General features: G+C 35.5%; 1 protein-coding gene across 6 annotated transcripts in view; it reads left to right on the plus strand.

The window, feature by feature from the left end:
• Nucleotides 1–18885, plus strand: part of RYR2 (ryanodine receptor 2) — a 378942-nt gene that overhangs the window by 348588 nt on the left and 11469 nt on the right. For all 6 annotated transcript variants that reach the window (XM_019006059.2, XM_019006061.2, XM_015621997.3 and 3 more), the window contains 11 exons: nucleotides 17–121; nucleotides 3115–3196; nucleotides 3572–4875; nucleotides 5275–5339; nucleotides 7130–7277; nucleotides 8829–8915; nucleotides 9744–9962; nucleotides 12037–12167; nucleotides 12748–12790; nucleotides 14861–14994; nucleotides 18000–18060. In XM_019006059.2, coding sequence (XP_018861604.1) covers nucleotides 17–121; nucleotides 3115–3196; nucleotides 3572–4875; nucleotides 5275–5339; nucleotides 7130–7277; nucleotides 8829–8915; nucleotides 9744–9962; nucleotides 12037–12167; nucleotides 12748–12790; nucleotides 14861–14994; nucleotides 18000–18060 — 2379 coding nt within the window. The remainder of the gene's footprint in view (nucleotides 1–16; nucleotides 122–3114; nucleotides 3197–3571; nucleotides 4876–5274; nucleotides 5340–7129; nucleotides 7278–8828; nucleotides 8916–9743; nucleotides 9963–12036; nucleotides 12168–12747; nucleotides 12791–14860; nucleotides 14995–17999; nucleotides 18061–18885) is intronic.

Below are 18885 nucleotides of genomic sequence, written 5' to 3' on the forward strand. Positions count from 1 at the left end.
GTTGCCTGAAAAATAGGGGCCATGTACTGGGAATCAGCAAAGTCTGGCACACAGCAGGCTGTGGGATGCTGTAGTTGGTTTCCTTCATGTGTTTGCACACATGCAGATGAAGCTGTCTCAGGTATCTTTTTGTTTTACTTTTTCCTTCATAAGTCACTAGCATTTCTGTAAAAGAGAACATGTTTGAGTCATTAATAACAACAGTTGGTGGGAAAAATAAAAGACAGAGATGATAGAAAACAATGAAATTGAGGGAGTAAATTGCAAAACTAGAGCGGCTGTGAATAGCTAGCCTGTAATTGGATCCCCAGCCACAGGTAAAAAGCAGATTAGGTCAAACTGCAAACAAAGCATATCACTGATATTCAGAAAGAACTCTCAATTCTGGTCTTTTGTACCAAAATTCTCATGCAGTGTTTTCTGCGGTTTCCTTCTATGCAGGACCCATCATGTTCATTGATGACTCCTGCATTGAACCTTAGTTCATCATTATTAAACCATAGTTCAACGTGTGTCTGCATCCAAACCTTTTTCACTCTTAGTGGAGAGTAGTCAGGCCTTATAATGGGTGAATTCATTTTGGATGTGAGTAGTCATTTCATAAGCTGTAGAAATAGCGAAGGGGACTGGCACAGACGGTTATTTAGTGTGAAAATTAGGTGTGAAGAATCCTATCCTTAAACAGTGCATCTTTCAACTTAAATTTCTAAAAGAATTACACATTTTAATTGAATGCACTGATTCTAATTTTTTTTACATAGTTTGACATTTTTAGAGAAAAATATACACTTGTGAAAGTGTTAGTTATTGTTAAGAAATACAACTCTGAAGTCTGTGAGGTTTTAGATTTCATCATTTGACTCCAAAGGTATCCATGTAAGTATTCTTTGCATAAATTAAAGTAGTCTTGCTCAGATTATTTTTCTCCTTGCCATTGGAACTTTATAGATGAAAGTAGGCTGCTTGCTCACACTTGTGGACTTTGAGCTACAGGTACATTTCTCATTCTTTATGTGTCTAAATAGGCTTTTGGAAACTCTTTATGGGGTCTAGCAGGAAATACCAGAATAGACATGGGCTCTTTTGTTAGTCTATATTTGTTACAAGAATATATTAATAAGTTTTCCAGGTTCTGTTGAAATACCAGTTTTCAAAAGTGTGGAGTTTGGCTAAGTGGAGTTATAAGGATTTGCTGTATGGCTTTTGCCTGTAACAGGATTCTGCCTAGGCTAAATATTTGGGGTTTGTTTTCAGTCATGTGTTTCCAGAGCACTTTTGGAGAACATTTGAAGCAAGATTATAACAGGAGCAAAATTAAATCACCGTTTTGTTTGGGGTTTGTGTTTTTTGTGGAGGTTTTTTGCATTTTAGTTCTCCATCTTGTACCAGGAAGCAACAATGTGATAATGGTAATACTTAAGAATCTAAGGCAGAAAAAGAAAGTACGATTTTCAATCCAAATGAAAAAATATCACCTGGGTTGTAAATAACTTTTGTAGTTACAAGTATTGTAATGAAAACTTATAACTTAATGAAACTTAAGTAAAATCAATTAAAAATCTTGTTATTTTAAAATTATGAGGTTTTCAGTCAAAGATCCAAATTGTCATTGTTCAGGGTGGAGTGGGTGCTTTAGAGAAAGTTTATTTTTTCTTTGAGTCTGAAGAATAGAGAGAGCTCCTTTTTGTATTTAAACTCTTTTACAGAAAAGGGTTTAAATTAAACTAAATCCTTCACTAGCTTCAGATTTTGATAACAGTTTAAATTTAAGGAATTACAGAGGTGTGATTAAATCATTGTCCTGCAAGTTTTAATGATGGAAGATCAGATAAATTTATAAAAGATGAGTTACTTTTTAATAAAAATGAACAGACAGGTCTGAACCAGAATTACTTACTACACAGTGTAAAAGCTAAAAACACTGGTCAACTATAACACTGTCAAAGCACAGTCTATGAAAGCAATTCTGTTAAAGCAATTATATGCATGCTAGCAGAAGAAACATCACATAGAGGTTGATGAATCTCACCACACTCCTTTTTTGTGGTGTACTTCCTCTCTCTTAATCCTTGGGAAGAAACTGTGGAGAGAGGTGTCCCAAATCCACAGGAGAAATGCCATGCACTGAAAGTTTGTGAAAGAAGGAAAGTGGCCTGGGATTTTTATAGTGGAAAGAGTTGACTGGTTGGCAGTCATAGGCCTCTAGGTCAGTTTAGCAACTTATCTGTCAAGTCTGACTTCAAAGGGACAGATGTGTGTTTAAAAAGATGGTAAGCCAGGCTGGCCTTTTAGCATATTCAACACTAAAAATACCACTACAGTAGCTCACCACAGATAGCTTGCACTGCTTTGTCTCCTGACCGGGTTCCAGGCCAGGCAGATAAGCTTTATCAGGGCAAAGCATCCTGGCACAGCAATAAAGTACCTTGAGTTTGTTGTGCCACTCACTGAAGCACAGCACTGCTCAAGTATTTGCACGATGCAATAGTGTGACACTGAGTAAGAAATTCAGTAGCTGAATAATTCCATCCAGATAGACTCCAGGCATGTGGCATAGTAAACTCAGTAAACCCAAGGAGCTAAAAAAAATCAACTTCATGCATGTCAAAGGATTTACTAATGAAACTTGATTAATAAATATTTTAAGATTTTATTTCAACTTTTGTTTTTCCCTCCATAAAGTTCAGTGGCTTATAATGAAACCTCTCATTTTGAATCATGTTATACTTTGAGGTCTATGTGCTATTGGTGTTGCTGTTTTTACAATTTTCCATAGGTGTGAACTTGATGACACCAAAAGTGACAATATTTTAGCTGATAAGGAAACATTACAGAAGCATCATCTGTGACCTTGATGTACCCAGTTTTTGCTTTAAGTCTTTTATCACATTCAATTTTGTCTTTATTAAATTATTCTTTCTAAACAGATGATGGTGTAGATACACTGTGAGGAATTAAGCAATTGAGTATATTTTCACTGTATTACCATTTTTGACACTTTTAGCTTCTTAATTTCTAAGTCTGCTTTTTACAAGATGAAATATGCATGCACATAACTAAATGTCAAAGAAATCAATACACCATTTATGTTTATATATTTTCTTTGTTATTTAGGATTCCAGTCAAATTGAACTATTGAAGGAATTAATGGATCTTCAGAAAGATATGGTTGTCATGTTGCTGTCTATGCTGGAAGGTAGTAAAAATGTGAAATCTCTTTCACAGTTGTTTTAGCAAAGTTTTTACCTTTGTAATTTTCTTAATTTGAGAGGTAGTGCTCTAAATTTCTTTGCATTTTTAATTTTCATGTCTCAGTTGTGAGAAGACCTTTCAGGTCTGAAAGCAAATGGGAGATTTAGGTAGAGTAGTTGATATAAGTTATATTAATTCTGAATGCCAGAACTTTATAGAAGTAAAGGACTTAAGAGTTCACAGCTAGCTTTCTCATCTAAGTGTGTTATCCAAGAATTGATCATTCTTACTCTTTGATTACTTCACTAATCATTGTAATAGGCTTTCTTTGCCAAAATATTTGCTGATGTTATCTCTACTATCCCGTCATCACCTCTAGGTAATGTTGTGAATGGAACTATTGGAAAGCAGATGGTCGATATGCTTGTGGAATCATCAAACAATGTGGAAATGATTCTGAAGTTTTTTGATATGTTCTTAAAATTGAAAGATTTGACTTCCTCTGATGCATTCAAAGAATATGACCCTGATGGTAAAGGGATCATTTCGAAGAGGGATTTTCACAGGGCAATGGAAAGCCACAAGCACTACACTCAGTCTGAAACTGAGTTTCTGCTGTCATGTGCTGAAACAGATGAGAATGAGACTTTGGACTATGAGGAGTTTGTGAAACGATTTCATGAGCCTGCGAAAGACATTGGTTTCAATGTTGCTGTTCTCCTGACCAACCTGTCAGAACACATGCCCCACGATACACGCTTGCAAACTTTCCTTGAGCTCTCAGAGAGTGTGCTGAATTACTTTCAGCCTTTCCTCGGACGTATAGAGATCATGGGCAGCGCAAAGCGCATTGAACGAGTTTATTTTGAAATAAGTGAGTCAAGTCGGACTCAATGGGAAAAACCTCAGGTAAAAGAGTCAAAGAGACAGTTTATATTTGATGTTGTAAATGAAGGTGGGGAGAAAGAAAAGATGGAGCTTTTTGTTAACTTCTGTGAGGATACCATCTTTGAAATGCAACTGGCTGCCCAGATCTCTGAGTCAGATCTGAATGAAAGGTCAGCTAATAAAGAGGAAAATGAGAAGGATAATCCTGAGGAGGAAGATCCTAGAATGAGTTTCTTCTCTCTCGTGACCATGAAGTCAGCTTTAGTAGCTCTCAAGTATAATTTAATGACTCTTATGAAAATGCTCAGCATGAAGAGTCTAAAGAAACAAATGAAAAAGGTGAAGAAAATGACCATGAAGGACATGGTCATGGCTTTGTTTTCTTCCTACTGGAGCATTTTGGTAGGCTTAGTACATTTTGCTTGTAGTGTTGTCCGGGGCTTTTTTCGCATCATATGCAGTTTGCTGCTTGGAGGAAGCCTAGTAGAAGGAGCCAAGAAAATCAAGGTGGCTGAGCTGCTGGCTAATATGCCAGATCCCACTCAGGATGAGGTGCGTGGGGAAGAAGAAGAAGGGGAGAGGAAACCAACAGAAGCTGCACTGCCTGCAGAAGACTTGACGGATCTGCAGACATTAACAGAAGAGAGTGATCTGCTCTCAGATATATTTGGTTTGGATTTGAAACGAGAAGGTGGACAGTATAAACTGATCCCTCACAATCCAAATGCTGGTTTGAGTGATTTACTGAGCACTCCCTCCTTAGCACCAATGCCCGAGGTACAGGAAAAAATCCAGGTAATTGTATCTTCTATTTCTGATATCTATTTCTCTGTTTTCTATATTAAATGTAGTCTTGAAGTAAAACTTGCATCTTTGTTTTTCTGGGTTTTCTAACTTCTTTTTTTTTTTTTTTTTTTTTTTAAATAACCATGTATAATTACTGGTGTTTACACTTCCTGATGTCACAAACCTGAATTTCCACAGCCTTCTCTGAGTAAACGGAGTTTTGGATTACTTTTAATTCAGTGTTAAATTGCTTCTCTTCATTAATGTAAATTGAATTGTCATCTTTTTTCAGGTTTTCCATTGTTTAACAAAAACAAAAAAATCCTCTAACATTCTGCATTCTGGGTATTCTTTTAACTAACTGTATAATAATGTTTACATGCAGTTTTTAATCCTGGTTTTCTGTAGGAGAAGGTGAAAGAAGATGAAAAGGAAGAGAAAGAAGAAACAAAATCAGAACCTGAAAAAGCTGAGTATGTATCACTTTAATTTCTGATCCTGAAAAGAAAAGAAGTGTTTCTTTCAATGAAAAAAACCCTCAAGTTCATTTGTACTTCTTTGCCTTTAATTTTCTGTCCATTCACATTCCAATTAGGTTGGGGTGTATTTTTGACAGTCCTCCTCCTCTGTGCACATTTGCTAGGAAATGCTATGTAATAAGCGGCACTCTGATTCTGTGAACTTCTCTCTTCCCAGAAGCATCCTTTGTAATGTCCATTCAATTTCTGTTAGAATGTGCTAAATTGATTGATATCTTTTTTCTTGGCAAGTCTTAAAGTTAGAAAAAAAATCCTTGGAAACTTTGTAAGAGCGCCTGAGTTCCAGAGACCTGATATCCATGGGTGGTAGAGACTGACTCTGCTTTACCCTCTCCCATTTGCTGTGACATGCTTTGAGTTATTTGCATTGTGCAGAACCTTAACATTCCAGTAAAATTTTAATGAATTACAAACTACTCTCACATCTTTATGGAGAGGTTAGATCAATGATAATTTAAACCTTTTTAGGACATGTTAAAATCTAATAATGTTAATTCCATTAGCTCAGAATAAAAATAGTGGAAAGCAAAATGTAGTGCTTGGTTTTAAACAGTAGAAACTCTGGATCTCCATCCCTGTATTTTATGGTTCCTCATAATTTTTCTGTACAGTTTCTGTAGCTGCTTTATCACTGTCAAAATTCTAAGAAGATCCCTTAGTCTCAAACTCTAATAATTGCTGCTCTTCTCAGATGACAAGCACTTGTCCATGGCAAAAACGCTTCTTAATCAGTGCAGCAAATTTCTAACTTGGCCGCTATAACGTTGTGAAGGAGAGTCTTCCTGACTTTTGAAGGTCATTTGCTCTTGATTGCTCTGCTTGACGGTGTGAGTTGCAGCTGTTATCTGTATTCTCTGTCAGGAGTACAGTGCCTAGCACTACTGGTTGTCCTGAAGCTTCTCCTAACATGACAAACTTTCAAGTGGAAGTTTATCAAATGTCTTCTAGGAAGATGAGCTGGTTTGGATATCAGTCATTCTGTTTGTAGATAGGAACAGAGAAATAAATAATTTAATTTAGAAGTTGTCTTTCACTCTGGTTTGGCCTCAAATGGGCTTCTGTGATCTTTTCATCTATCATGCTGACAGGTCAAATAAACTTCTAAGACAGTTCTCAGTTCTTTAGATCATGTGTTTGGAGAAGGCAGCCCATGAACTCTGACTTTCTCTAATGAGACAGCATGGTGATACCCACACACCAGATGCTGACAAAATCTTACTTCATCTCCTTCTGGAGAGAGTACTTACGACTTCATCATGTGGGCAGAAATGTAGAATTTAAAACTTGAGGTTTGACTTGTAAGTGCAAGAAGACCCAAAGCTTTCTGCAGCCTTAATGGGAAGTAGATTGTTTAAGTGCATGAGGTTGGAGGGGAGTGCTTAGACACGTAGGCACTCATGCAGACATAGAGCTGTCAGCTTACAGACATTTTGGCACTGCACAGTTATGAAGAATCTCTGATAACAAGGTTGGCAGAGTTTTGATCACCTGCCTCTACCAGCTGGCATTCCCACTTCAGGGTGCTGAGCCAGTAACTTCATCTGTAGCCTTAACCAGACTGTCACCTTTGCCAGCACTTTGGACTGAAGGGGAATATTTGTCATGTGCTGCATGAGTCATGGCTACTTGAGCCTCATTAAAAGATGCAATAGCCTATTTCAAGGTGTGGTTTTAATTTAGCAATTTTATTAATATGATGTATTATTTTGCCTTTGTATCCTAAGAGGAGAAGATGGAGAAAAAGAAGAGAAAACCAAGGAAGACAAAGGGAAACAAAAATTAAGACAACTGCATACGCACAGATACGGAGAACCAGAAGTTCAGGAATCAGTTTTCTGGAAGAATATCATTGCATACCAGCAGAAGCTTCTTGTAAGCTGTTCTGTAGCTTATGTGTTTAGCTGTTGGGAGAGACATGGACCACTATATTCTAACAATGTAAAGATAAATAGCGTCTGCTGGACCACATTTTTTTTCATTTGTCCATAAAAAGGACATGAAGCAAAGGTTTAATGAGAATGTTAGAGAAAAGAAACACACAAATAACAGTATACAAGATATTAATTCTTAGGAAGACAATTATTGTCCCAAACCTAGACATTCAGAGATGCCCGTGCATCATTGGAAAACATGAACACATTTCTTTGGGAATATAATTCCTGAATTTTTACAGTAGCTACTGAGACAGTAGGATTTTCCTTCCCTGAGAGACACCTTTGGGAAATTACAAGCTCTCCTATAAAAAGAATCAACTAAGATACAATGCTTAACCTGAAGTGAATAAGAAAAAATGTTACAGGTTTTTTTGGGGTTTTGTCTTTTTTTGTGAAATAGCGACTTAGTATTTGTCAAGCTTTTCAAAACCTGTAGAAAATAAGACTTAATGAAAATGTAAAATTGCATCTGAGAGTCTCTCAGTAAAATATCAGATAATATTTGCTCCATAACTGCTTAAAATCCATGCTTTTATTAGCTAGGTTATTCCATTTATATTCTCTGAGGCTAGAGTGAAATGCAAAGTAAAAAAAAATACCCTTTTTTATGTATATAGTATATAATTGTGTAGGGATGGCTGACTCATAGCATGAGAACATAGCAAAACTACAGAACTTCAGTCAAAATCATATTAAAAAATTGTTTCAATTCGGCTTTTGAACTGAGATACATTTTTTGACTAGTCAGATAGCAATCATGTGAAGGTAGCTTAATTTTTTTCTAATAGTCTCATTTATATTTCACTAATGGTTTTATCTATGATTAGGGATGAAAAATGGTAAAATTTCAGTTGGAGTGTTAAAGCATTCGAAATGTGTGCTATAAATGTTTGTGAGCTGTCAGGAGGGAAAAGATACACTTCTGCAGTCCTGGCATCAAAATGTCAGAAAAGCTTTCTATTCATGGTACTCAGGTCACAGATGAGTTTTTGCTGGCCTGGTAAAAATGCAGTTGATTTTGGAATAGAAAATAATCATAATAAACTTATATGCAGTGTTTTTTATTTTTTGGTAAAAGTAGCAATTTGTTATATGTATGGATATTGAACTACAGGGAAGATAAGAGACTTCTGTATTGTTATTACATTACTCTTACATTGTGATGTCTCTGTGTTGTCTCCAAGTGTATCGAGAGGACAATGAAAAAGATGTAAGAGGCAGTTAGAAATCCTTCATCCTTTGTGAATGGAGTGAAACACAGGGTCCTTTATTCATTATTGCACATAGAGAGTAGGAGAGAACTTGTAAATCACTCCAAATGTTTATTGGTTTGTTTTTGTTGGTTTGTTTTTTTTAATATTTATAATTCTATGAAAAAGTTCTATAAGGGGGAAAAAAAAACCACAAAAAACCCCTCTCTGCAGCAGCTTACTATTGATGGTTGAATCTTTATTAGGAAAAGTATATTTATGTTCTGTTCTCTTTTCAGAATTACTTTGCACGCAACTTTTACAACATGAGGATGTTGGCGTTATTTGTTGCTTTTGCCATCAACTTCATCCTTCTTTTCTATAAGGTAAATTTCTCAAAATATCACCTTTCAAGTTGCACACTGGAAAACATCTGGCTTTTGTAGTCAGTATGCTAAGGTATAAGAGCCAAGCCTAACAGGTTAAATACCTGCTTCATCCTACCACTTCAGAAATCTCACATGGTGACAGCTGAAATGTTTGTGTGAAGTAAAAATAGACTTGCAGTCCACAAATAGCTATTGACAGAGAATTGTGCTGGGACAAAGGCAGCAGGCTGAGAGGCACACCCTTGCCTCAGATGCTCCATTTACCCATACAGTGAACCAGCCAAGCTGAGCTTTCATGGGTAACTTAAACTAATCCGTGTCAGTTGAGGTGTTTTCTTGTGCCATTATGCTCTCCTGAAAGAGTATGTACAGCCAGGAGTCACATCATCTTAAGCTGCCTAGAATAACAGTGATTTCGTCAAGAATTGTGGTGTCATTAATGCAACTCTGGACTCTTTGGACCTGAATCATTTTCTGCCAGAGAGCTGTGATGGTGAAGACTGTCAGGGGTTTCTTGTAAGAGGGCTGTGCCCTTTCTTGAATTTGAAATGATAAAATTCATCATGGACCAAATTTGGTAACATGGACAGACAGTGAAAACAAGGAAAAACAAAGTACATTATCACAGACTGGTGTAACAAGATGAAAAAGTCTTGCTGAGGTATTCTTTGTGGACATTTTTATGCTAAAAAACCTCTTTCTTTAAAGTTTCTTTACAGCTGTATTGTTCTTGGTATCATTTTTTCAGCTCAATTACTTAGCTTGTAGTATTGTAAAGCTCCTGTCAAAGGAATGCAGCTGCAATATCAAAAGTGTTTTAAACAGGTCTCCACATCTGCTGTGCCAGAAGAAAAGGAACTTCCTGTGGTATCTGATGGTGAAAGTACCAAGTTGAACATCCTGGAAAGTGATGATGAGAGGGTCATTGCAGTGCACTATGTCCTGGAAGAAAGCAGTGGCTACATGGAGCCCACACTGAGGATTTTGGCCATCCTACACACGGTCATCTCATTCTTCTGCATCATAGGGTATTACTGTTTGAAAGTAAGAAAAATATTAACTGTTTTTTCTAGGTTCTTTATCTGTTTAACTTAGAATAAAAGTCAACCTGCTTGAGGAGGTTGGGCACCGTGTAAAGAAATCTGTGTTCTTAGTGTAATGTACACAGAAAGTGTTTGTTAGGTGATGTGTCTGTTCAGGAACCTGTAGGCCAGAGTCTGATTTGCTGTCAGTCAGACAGTTACAGGAGTAATCTGCTTCAGAAGCTGCTTGTGACTGTCCAAGACAAGGTGTGAACCCACAGGATGCAGATGGCAGTTCTAGATGCTGCATTACTAGTTTGTCAGTTAGGTTATTTGAAAAGAATGCAGCATTTTGGAATACAGCTGTTGCATATTGTGGCTATAAAATGCCTGCTCATAAACACACACTCTGCTGGTAGTGTTTTGGCAGGAGCCTAAGCATCTTTTAAAGGGATATCTTGGAAAAGCTCTCTGTTAGGAATGTGAAAACTAAAGATGCCACTTCCATTGGCAAAATGCTGATTGTGGTTTAAGAAAACCAAATGTCATAAATCTCTGGAGCTGGGAGAAGTATATCTGACATGTACTTCCCCCATTTATACACATTTCCAGGGTAAAAGATATTAGTCGAAGTTCAGGATAGTGCATATTAAGGGTCTTAAATGGACCCTTGATATGACCCAGCTGCTCATTTGTCCTTGTATCTTTAGTAAGATCTTATGTGGTCCTTAATATTTTTCTTTTCATCCTTCAGTGGCTAATAATTTGTTCTGTGCTAAAAGACAAGGTCTGAATTTGTAGCTTGCTCAGCATATTGCTACATTTAGTGTTGTTTTTTGTCTCTACTTTAAGTATCCCTACAGCCCAATAGATATTCAACGATTTTTTTTTGTTGCATCTGTTGCCATGCAGCATGGAAGCTTATGTTTCTGGTTTTTGAGAAGTTCTATTTTCCCACCTAATAATTTTATATTTGTTTCTACTATGGCTTTTTATGCTACATTTTGTTTTAACATTTATTCTCTGACTAGAAGGGAAAAAACCTTGTTACCAATATTTATCTTAATTAATTGCCTTCTTGCTAATTCTGAAACCATAATATGGTCCAAATATGGTTTCATTCTCTGTTTTGGAGATCTTTAAGTCCAAAGTCTCCTGAACTGCAGGCCTTTGTGTGATAGGTTTGCTTCTAAATATTGCTTAGCATGAAATCTATTACATTTTTCTCATTTAGCTGTTGTAAAATAGTGTTTGAACTCTTCTGTTTTGTATCTAATGTAACTCCAAGTTGCTTGAGTAGTCTTGATTTTCATTATTACTATTTCAGTATGCTCCACATACTCTTGACTACTGTTACTGTCAGGTGGGTAATTCAAGGTGGGTGCATTTTAGGGACCTGTGAAATAGTTCCAGGAAAGAGTAGAGTTTACTTTCTTTTGGTAACAGATTTCTTAGAAAAATCCACCCAGCTTTGACCACTATTTACATCTGTCTACTTAAAATTTACTTTTGAAGTCATCCAGCTGATGAAAGAGAGTTGTAGGTAAAGCCTGGCTAGGTGTCTCAGCTGCTGACAATTCTTTTCTTGTTTCTTACAGTCTTTGCTCCCTGCAGCAAAAACACTTTGTTTTTCACTGTGAAACCTCAAAGATTCTTTAACAAATAAAAGGAGCCTCTAACAACTGTGGGTATCAAAATGAAATCCAAAAATGTCATCCCAAAAAAATATTTGGAACTAGAATTTCTAGGGATTAAGAAAAAAAAAATTATTTCACTTGACTACTTCCAGTCCTTTCATAGCACTGAAAAACTGATCTTACTGGAAGGATCCCTCTTCAGGTGTTTTGACCATCTTTTTTCAACTGTTTAGCACACTGTAGTTCAATGATTCTGAATGACCTGATCCTAGTGTATATCCTAGGTACCATCCACCTTTTCTGTGTTCTGGGGAATTGTTAAGTCTTTTAATTTTTTCAAGTATTATTTTTGTTTTCTTCAGTTTTGATACTTATTTCTCCATAGTAACCATATTTTCTTAAAGTCTGCAGACATATCAGTGCATTTTACATAATTCCTGTATTCTCTTTCAACTGCAGGTTCCATTGGTTATTTTTAAGAGAGAAAAGGAAGTGGCAAGGAAATTGGAATTTGATGGGCTATATATAACTGAGCAGCCATCAGAAGATGATATTAAGGGACAGTGGGATCGACTTGTAATCAACACACAGTGAGTTTATACTTACTCTGTCTCATTATAGCCCTGCAAGTAATTGTTCTTCTATTTCCACGATTACATACTTATCATCCATCTTATCTGAAATAGGCAATTATTAGAGATGTATTTCTAGCAAGGATATACAAAATTTTCAGGCACTTGCAAGGCTAATGTCTACTATCAGTTTTACTATTACTGTTTAATCTTAGGTATTCCCAAATTTTTGCCTTAAAATTATTTGTCTTCATAAAAGAGAAAAGAAATGGGATGGATTTGTTTTTGAAAGACAGTGATGATGCTTTTGCACTGTTGTCAGTTCAAGAGTGAGCTGTGCTTTGCATCACATATTTAAAGTTCTGTTTCTCTGCCTGGTGGGACTGTGTGTGGGATGTGGCTGCTCTAGAATCCTGTCTGCAGGCACTGGCTCTGCTGTGCTTCTCACATTTACATGGTAGGCTGAGCACCATTTGGCAACTTTTGCTCCAGAGGGTTCAAAGTGACTTACTGGTGATAGTCACCACATGGAGGTTCTTGGAAACAGAATTGGTATATATTTGTCTAAAATGTAATCTTGTTTATGTGTGTTTTTCAGGTCTTTTCCAAATAACTATTGGGACAAGTTTGTGAAAAGAAAGGTAAGGCTTGTTTTTAAAAAGATTTATGGGGTTAAAATAAAATTCTAATGCATATTTCTGTTCATGTTTGGAGGAATGTGGACTACACTTCTTTGAAATATAACTTTGATTCAGTGTAGATTTCCATATTTACAGTTTTAAAATACACAGAATTCCTTACCACATTCTTACAACTTTTTTCTTTTATACGTATTTCAAACTTTTTCTACATACAGATTTTTTATAAAACAGGAATTCAAATATCTTCATGAAATTACTTGAAGAATTTTGTCTGCACTTCTATTTATAAAGCAAATTATGTAAAGTATCTTGTCTGTATTTATGTGTTCACATCCATACATAAAGAATGGTGTCCCTCACCCAATAGAAGGTTAAAAATTAATTAATAAGAAGACAGGACAGATAGAGATATTTAGGCATAGGGCAACTATATCTGCCTGAAACGTATATACATGCATTGGCCTCTTTTATCCCTTATCTCTCTATTTTCCCATGGTTTTTCTTCCCCAAGTCACCTAAATCCATCCCTTTCTCCATCTCTGCATTCTCCCTGTAATATCCAGTAACATCTCATTTATGGGATACATAGTGTATGTATCCTTTGGCAGTAATCCTCTTAGTCTGACAGGTGATCTGGAGAGTTTTTACCAGTGACCATTTAGATGGGTTTCAGATTTTGGTCTGATGTTCTCCTGGGATTGCTCTGGGAGGGAGCAGGCAGAGCACCCACTTGCTGTGAATCCATAGTTTGGGTTCCTGCCTGCCACTGTGCCACTGTAGTCCTCTAGGTTTGAGGAAAGGGGCCTTTAATGGGCTGATGGCCCTGGGACTAGCTGGACAAGGTATTCTTTGTACCCTCCCCCAAGCTTTGTGTCTCTGGGCTCCTTTGGGGGTGTGCAGATGGGCTTTTATTGCATAGGGCTGAAAAAAGTAGTCCTCTCTAAGCAGGGAGTGCAGAAGCTCATTTCTTACAAATGCGATTTTAAATGTTTTCTCAGCTTGCTCTTAAGAAATAAATTGAATGTTTGTACAATAGCTTACAGGAAAAATAATCTTTTTAGTGTGTTTGGTCACAACTGAAAAAAAGGGTGTGCATGTTATTGGAGCAGATTTCCCCCTTCTTCACACTTTAATGCCGGCCTTATATCATACTTTTGGAAACATGTCCTTTTTAATACTCTTAGCTCTTCTACTTTGAAACAGTCTTAGGTCAACTTGTCAAAAAAAAATCCTTTGAATTGTGTATTCATTTTGCTGTGGAAAATGTTTTTTTCATATTTTGTGTTGTTAGATACAGATTTCTACCTGTCTGTCTAAGCAAAGGGGAAGCAGTAGCTTTCACAGAGTACTTGAGAAAGGAAATAAAATTCTATATTGCTTCTGTCAATGTAGTTGGTCAAGGAAGGCTCAAATCAAAAGGAAAGGGTATGGTTTTAAGTTGTGTGGAAGATTTGTACTTTAGCTTTGGCTGAGGAGTTGCACTGTATGATTTAACTGCCTTCAAATATACTATTTTGCTTTGAATGTCTTCTTTCATATATAATTGTATTTTAATCCCCGGTCTACAAAATAATCCATATCATGAAGCTCTGTTTTCAGGCTTCATACAGAAATGGCCTCTTAAAAATCTCAAAAAAATAATAATAAATATTTGAAGCATTTCCTATTAGAAAGTTGGAAAAATACCTACTCACTGTCACTGAGTTATGATCTTGTTAAAGAAAAATTTGTATTTCTGTGATTATTCTTTTTAAAATGAGAACAGATAATATTTACGAAGGAGCTGAGTGTTCAGTTAGAATGAAAGCAAGGAAAGGTTTATTTCCAGTAAAATTACTTATGAAACATGTTAATTTTTTTAAGAATGAGATGGAGCTGTTTTGAATTCACTGAAAATAATTTTTTGCCATAACTCTACGTTTGCGATCTTGTGATCACAATGTCATCCATAGTCATGAAGCACTGTTTTCAGGCTCCTTGTATGTTAAATCTCTTGTCTTCAGAGACAGGCCAAATAATTGCTGATCTACCCCACTGATTAATATTTTTGAATATTCCTTCTAACTTTAGGTAATGGATAAATACGGTGAGTTCTATGGCCGTGACAGGATCAGTGAATTACTAGGAATGGACAAAGCTGCTCTTGATTTTAGTGATGCTCGAGAAAAGAAGAAACCAAAGAAGGATAGCTCCTTTTCTGCTGTGTAAGCATTTGTGTACAGTTTGTTTGTGATTGGGTTGTTGTTTTTTTTTTCTTATTTTGTTGGTGGTTTGTGTAAGTTAAACATTCAAGATTTGTCATTCAGATAAAACATCTGTTGCTTGTTTATGTATATTTGCATAAGAAATCAATTCTTATGTTGAATGATACAGTAAATTGTTTAATTATAGACAATGTATATGCAAGATTCCTCTAGTTTTTTTATGTATGAAGATTTAGTTTAGTGCACAGCTGCTTGAATACATCACATTCCCACTGTTTTGATAGTGTCATTACAGTTTCAAGTATCTCAGTTTCAAGTTCTCAGTTCAGCTCTGCTGGAATGAATGGGAAAAAATGTCACTGTGTGTTCTGATTATAAAGAAATGATGGAATAAATTTAAGTGCTAGTGACTAGTAAAATCTGGGATTCGGGTGATAAATCTTCACATCCTTTTATAATTTGTTTTCTCTAAGCGATGTCTTTGTTTATCATTTGGTAGACAGAAAGAGAAGCCCCTAGACATTCAGAGCAGTAAATTCTCCTTTGTAGGACAGGGGCATCCTCAGGTTTTACAAAGCACTGCAAAACAGGTTTTTTTCTGGTTCTGCATTATAAAAAAGGTATTTAGCTAGATAGAACATATTTTTACAGATGGAATTTTAATGCTACAGAAATTCTTATGTAAGGGCTTATTTAAAGTTTTTTCTAAAAGCAGTGTTTTATCTATGGATGTGCAAGGATTATGAGAATTGGACAGTGAGACTACTGGTAGATTAGAACTGCATTGAAGCAAGAGCTGATTTTGTAAGGATGGCTCTTTTACGCATCTTTTTATAAAAGATCTTTTTATAAAAGATGGATATTAATACAACAGGAGTCTATCTGAACAATCAATCATGTGCAGTGTAAAGGCTTGAGTACTCTGGCATTTCTGGCATTTAAAAGAAAAATAAAATATTGTGGTAGAAGTGCTTTCCAGAATGCTTTCTTCCACGCTGTTTTTCTGCTGCAGAATTACAGTAGGACCCGTGCTTGAGTTTAGAAAAAAAACAACTACTACTTTTATTATTGGCATAAAAACAAAATAAAACTACTTTTCCTTCCCTCTGTGCTCATAGTCATATGAGGGGGAAAACATTTAAATAATGTTTCTGTGAATAATATTGGAAAAACTGATCTGAATGAAGCTGATGGAGAAGGCTGATGAAATATTTAGTTTTAGAATTATGTCCAAAGGATGCCTTTTTTTTTAATATCTCTAATTCCTCCTCCATGTTTATATACAGTTTAAAAGAAATGTATGACCTCATCCATTTTTCATGTTCTCCCTGGAGGAATCATTCCATACACATAAGAGATTAATATGTTGCAGGAAAATAAAAAACAGTTATAAAAATTTGCAGAATCAGTCACATAACAAAATATACTCTTCAGGAAGGTACATTTATCTACTTTATAACAGTTTCAAAAATGAATACTAATGACTTTTTTTAATACTAAAACTTATCATAAATATGATGTGTACAAACATATCCTAAATGTGAAGTGTACAAACAATGAATGCAGTTGGCCTATGAATGTAGAAGAATTTAAAAGGTCTTATTCTTCATTGCCATGAGATAAAACAATCTAGGATTTCAAAAGATTCTGGAGTGGGTAACCCTATTTTTAGTAATGTAGTACCTCAGAGAACAGGATTGTTCCTGGGGAACCAGTAGACTTTTTCCTCAAGTGACAGTCTATCTCTTACCTGTAATGGCTAGTGAAAAAGTAAGGAATTTTACCTGCAGTACCTTTTACACCTGAAGTCTCAAGATTTATACTTGCTACAATGACACTACAGGATTTACAAAAGTGTGGATGTGCCCGTTTGTCTAAGTAGCAGGTGGGTAGGGGCTGTGTGGTTGAGGCAGGCAAAGTCACTGTCAGTGTCCAAATTCCCAGCCTGTTCCACTGAAAGGAAAGATGCACGTGTGGGAATCTCAGTTTCAAACCTTTCTCCTTATGGATGCTAATATAAAATACCTCCTCCTTTGATTATTTACTTGGGAATCTTAAGCCTAAGATTAAGATCTTAAGTGGATCCTTGCACAGGATTTTTGCAGGATACCTCAATCTATTATGTGCTCTGTCTTCAAGATGCACAGAAAGCTTACAGGCACCTATAACTCATTGTTTTATTTTGGTTCAATGCTTTCTTTTTTGTAATGGTCAAGTGGCACCGTTCTCAATAAAGCATCCATCATCTATTGATGTTGTTCATTGCCTGGCACAAAATTTTGACACAGTGCAATAAAAAGGGCATTTTCTACCTAACTGACAATTAATAAAGAATGTTTTTTATCTGATGGGATGCTTTTTAATTTACAAAAGGTAACATTAATAGAAGATTTTCCTAAGTACCTATATCAAAACTCATTAACTGGTAAGAATTATCATATTTTCATTAATGATTTTCCTTATATCCTTAGAAAAATGGGTCAATTTTCTGAACAAGCTCTGAGATTCATCTGATCTAACTTTGTCTGTCTTTAATGTCATCTAATTGTGTCACTAAAGGTATGCTATAATAACTAAGGTAAAGAATTGGCATTTTAGGGTGCAAATTCGGTTACCTTTTTTGACTAGCTACTTCAGGTTTAGGTGGGTTGCATTAAAAAGAAAATAATTTTTTTTTTTCTCCACTGATTCTTAAAGGCAGCTTATTTCATTTGTATATTTTATGCATGATAAAATTTTAGAAATCAATCAGCATTAGGTCTGATGAATTCGAAACAGTACTTATGAATTTGATTTTTGACTTTTTTTTTTTTTTCCTTATAGATTCATTCCAGAGTAAAAGTATGAATTAGAACAAGGTTCTGATGTATTTCAGCTTTTGGAGAAATTGATCACCTATTGACTCCTGTTATATGACAATACACTTCCTACAGACTGTGTTTCATGTTTTCCACTTGTGTTTTGCTATAAAATGCAATTTTATTTTATTTTTTTTATTTTTACAGGTTAAATTCCATTGATGTTAAGTATCAGATGTGGAAATTAGGAGTTGTTTTCACTGATAATGTAAGCTTCACAGTGTATACATATATGTATGTATTCGTGTTCTAAAAAGAAATACGCGCTTGTTAATGCAAAGTGCTTCAATGAGAGCCATGGAATACTCTGGATTGTGTTTATTTTACTACAAGAAGTAAATCTTCAAAGCTTAAGGAGACATTGTCAAAAGATTTTCACAATTACATTGGTAGTAGTTAATAGAACCTCTGTCAATTCCTGCCCTCTTTCTTACACACTTTATTAGAAGCAATAAGAAAGCACGTCACTGTAGAATTAGAAAACTGATCACATAAATGCTAATTGCCATTTTTCTTATTGTTCATAAATATTATGAACACTTGACTATTCCTGGAGCACAGCAATATAGTTAATGTATCTGGAATTGCTAAATTTGTATCACTGAAGCCAATAGTAAGGTGTGCCACAGAAAGATACAAATTATTTCAATAATTTGAAAAAGGAGTCTTTAAAAGCAAAAAAACAAGGAGAGATAAACAAGAATGTTAAAATGCAGTTTAAGAAGTCAGTCATCATGATTTTTCAGTCTTACGATTCTTGTTTGCCTACTTAATTTACTGGTAAAATAAACAATTAGGGAAAAATATTTTGGAGCTAGGACAGATGGAAATGAAAGTGTAATCTGAAGGTATTCAGTAAGCTTCTGGGTCTAGATACAGCATGGTCTGTAAACAGTGTTTGGAGTATTTATTTTAAGGGATGGAGTATAATTTCTTTTATAAATACTGTCTTTAAGTTCAATAAAAAATAATTGATAGAGGATCAGATGAAATTAACATTTGTGTTTTACTTAAATAATACTTATATGTTTAA

Source organism: Parus major, chromosome 3 (genome assembly GCF_001522545.3).
Source record: "Parus major isolate Abel chromosome 3, Parus_major1.1, whole genome shotgun sequence".
NCBI lineage: Eukaryota > Metazoa > Chordata > Aves > Passeriformes > Paridae > Parus > Parus major.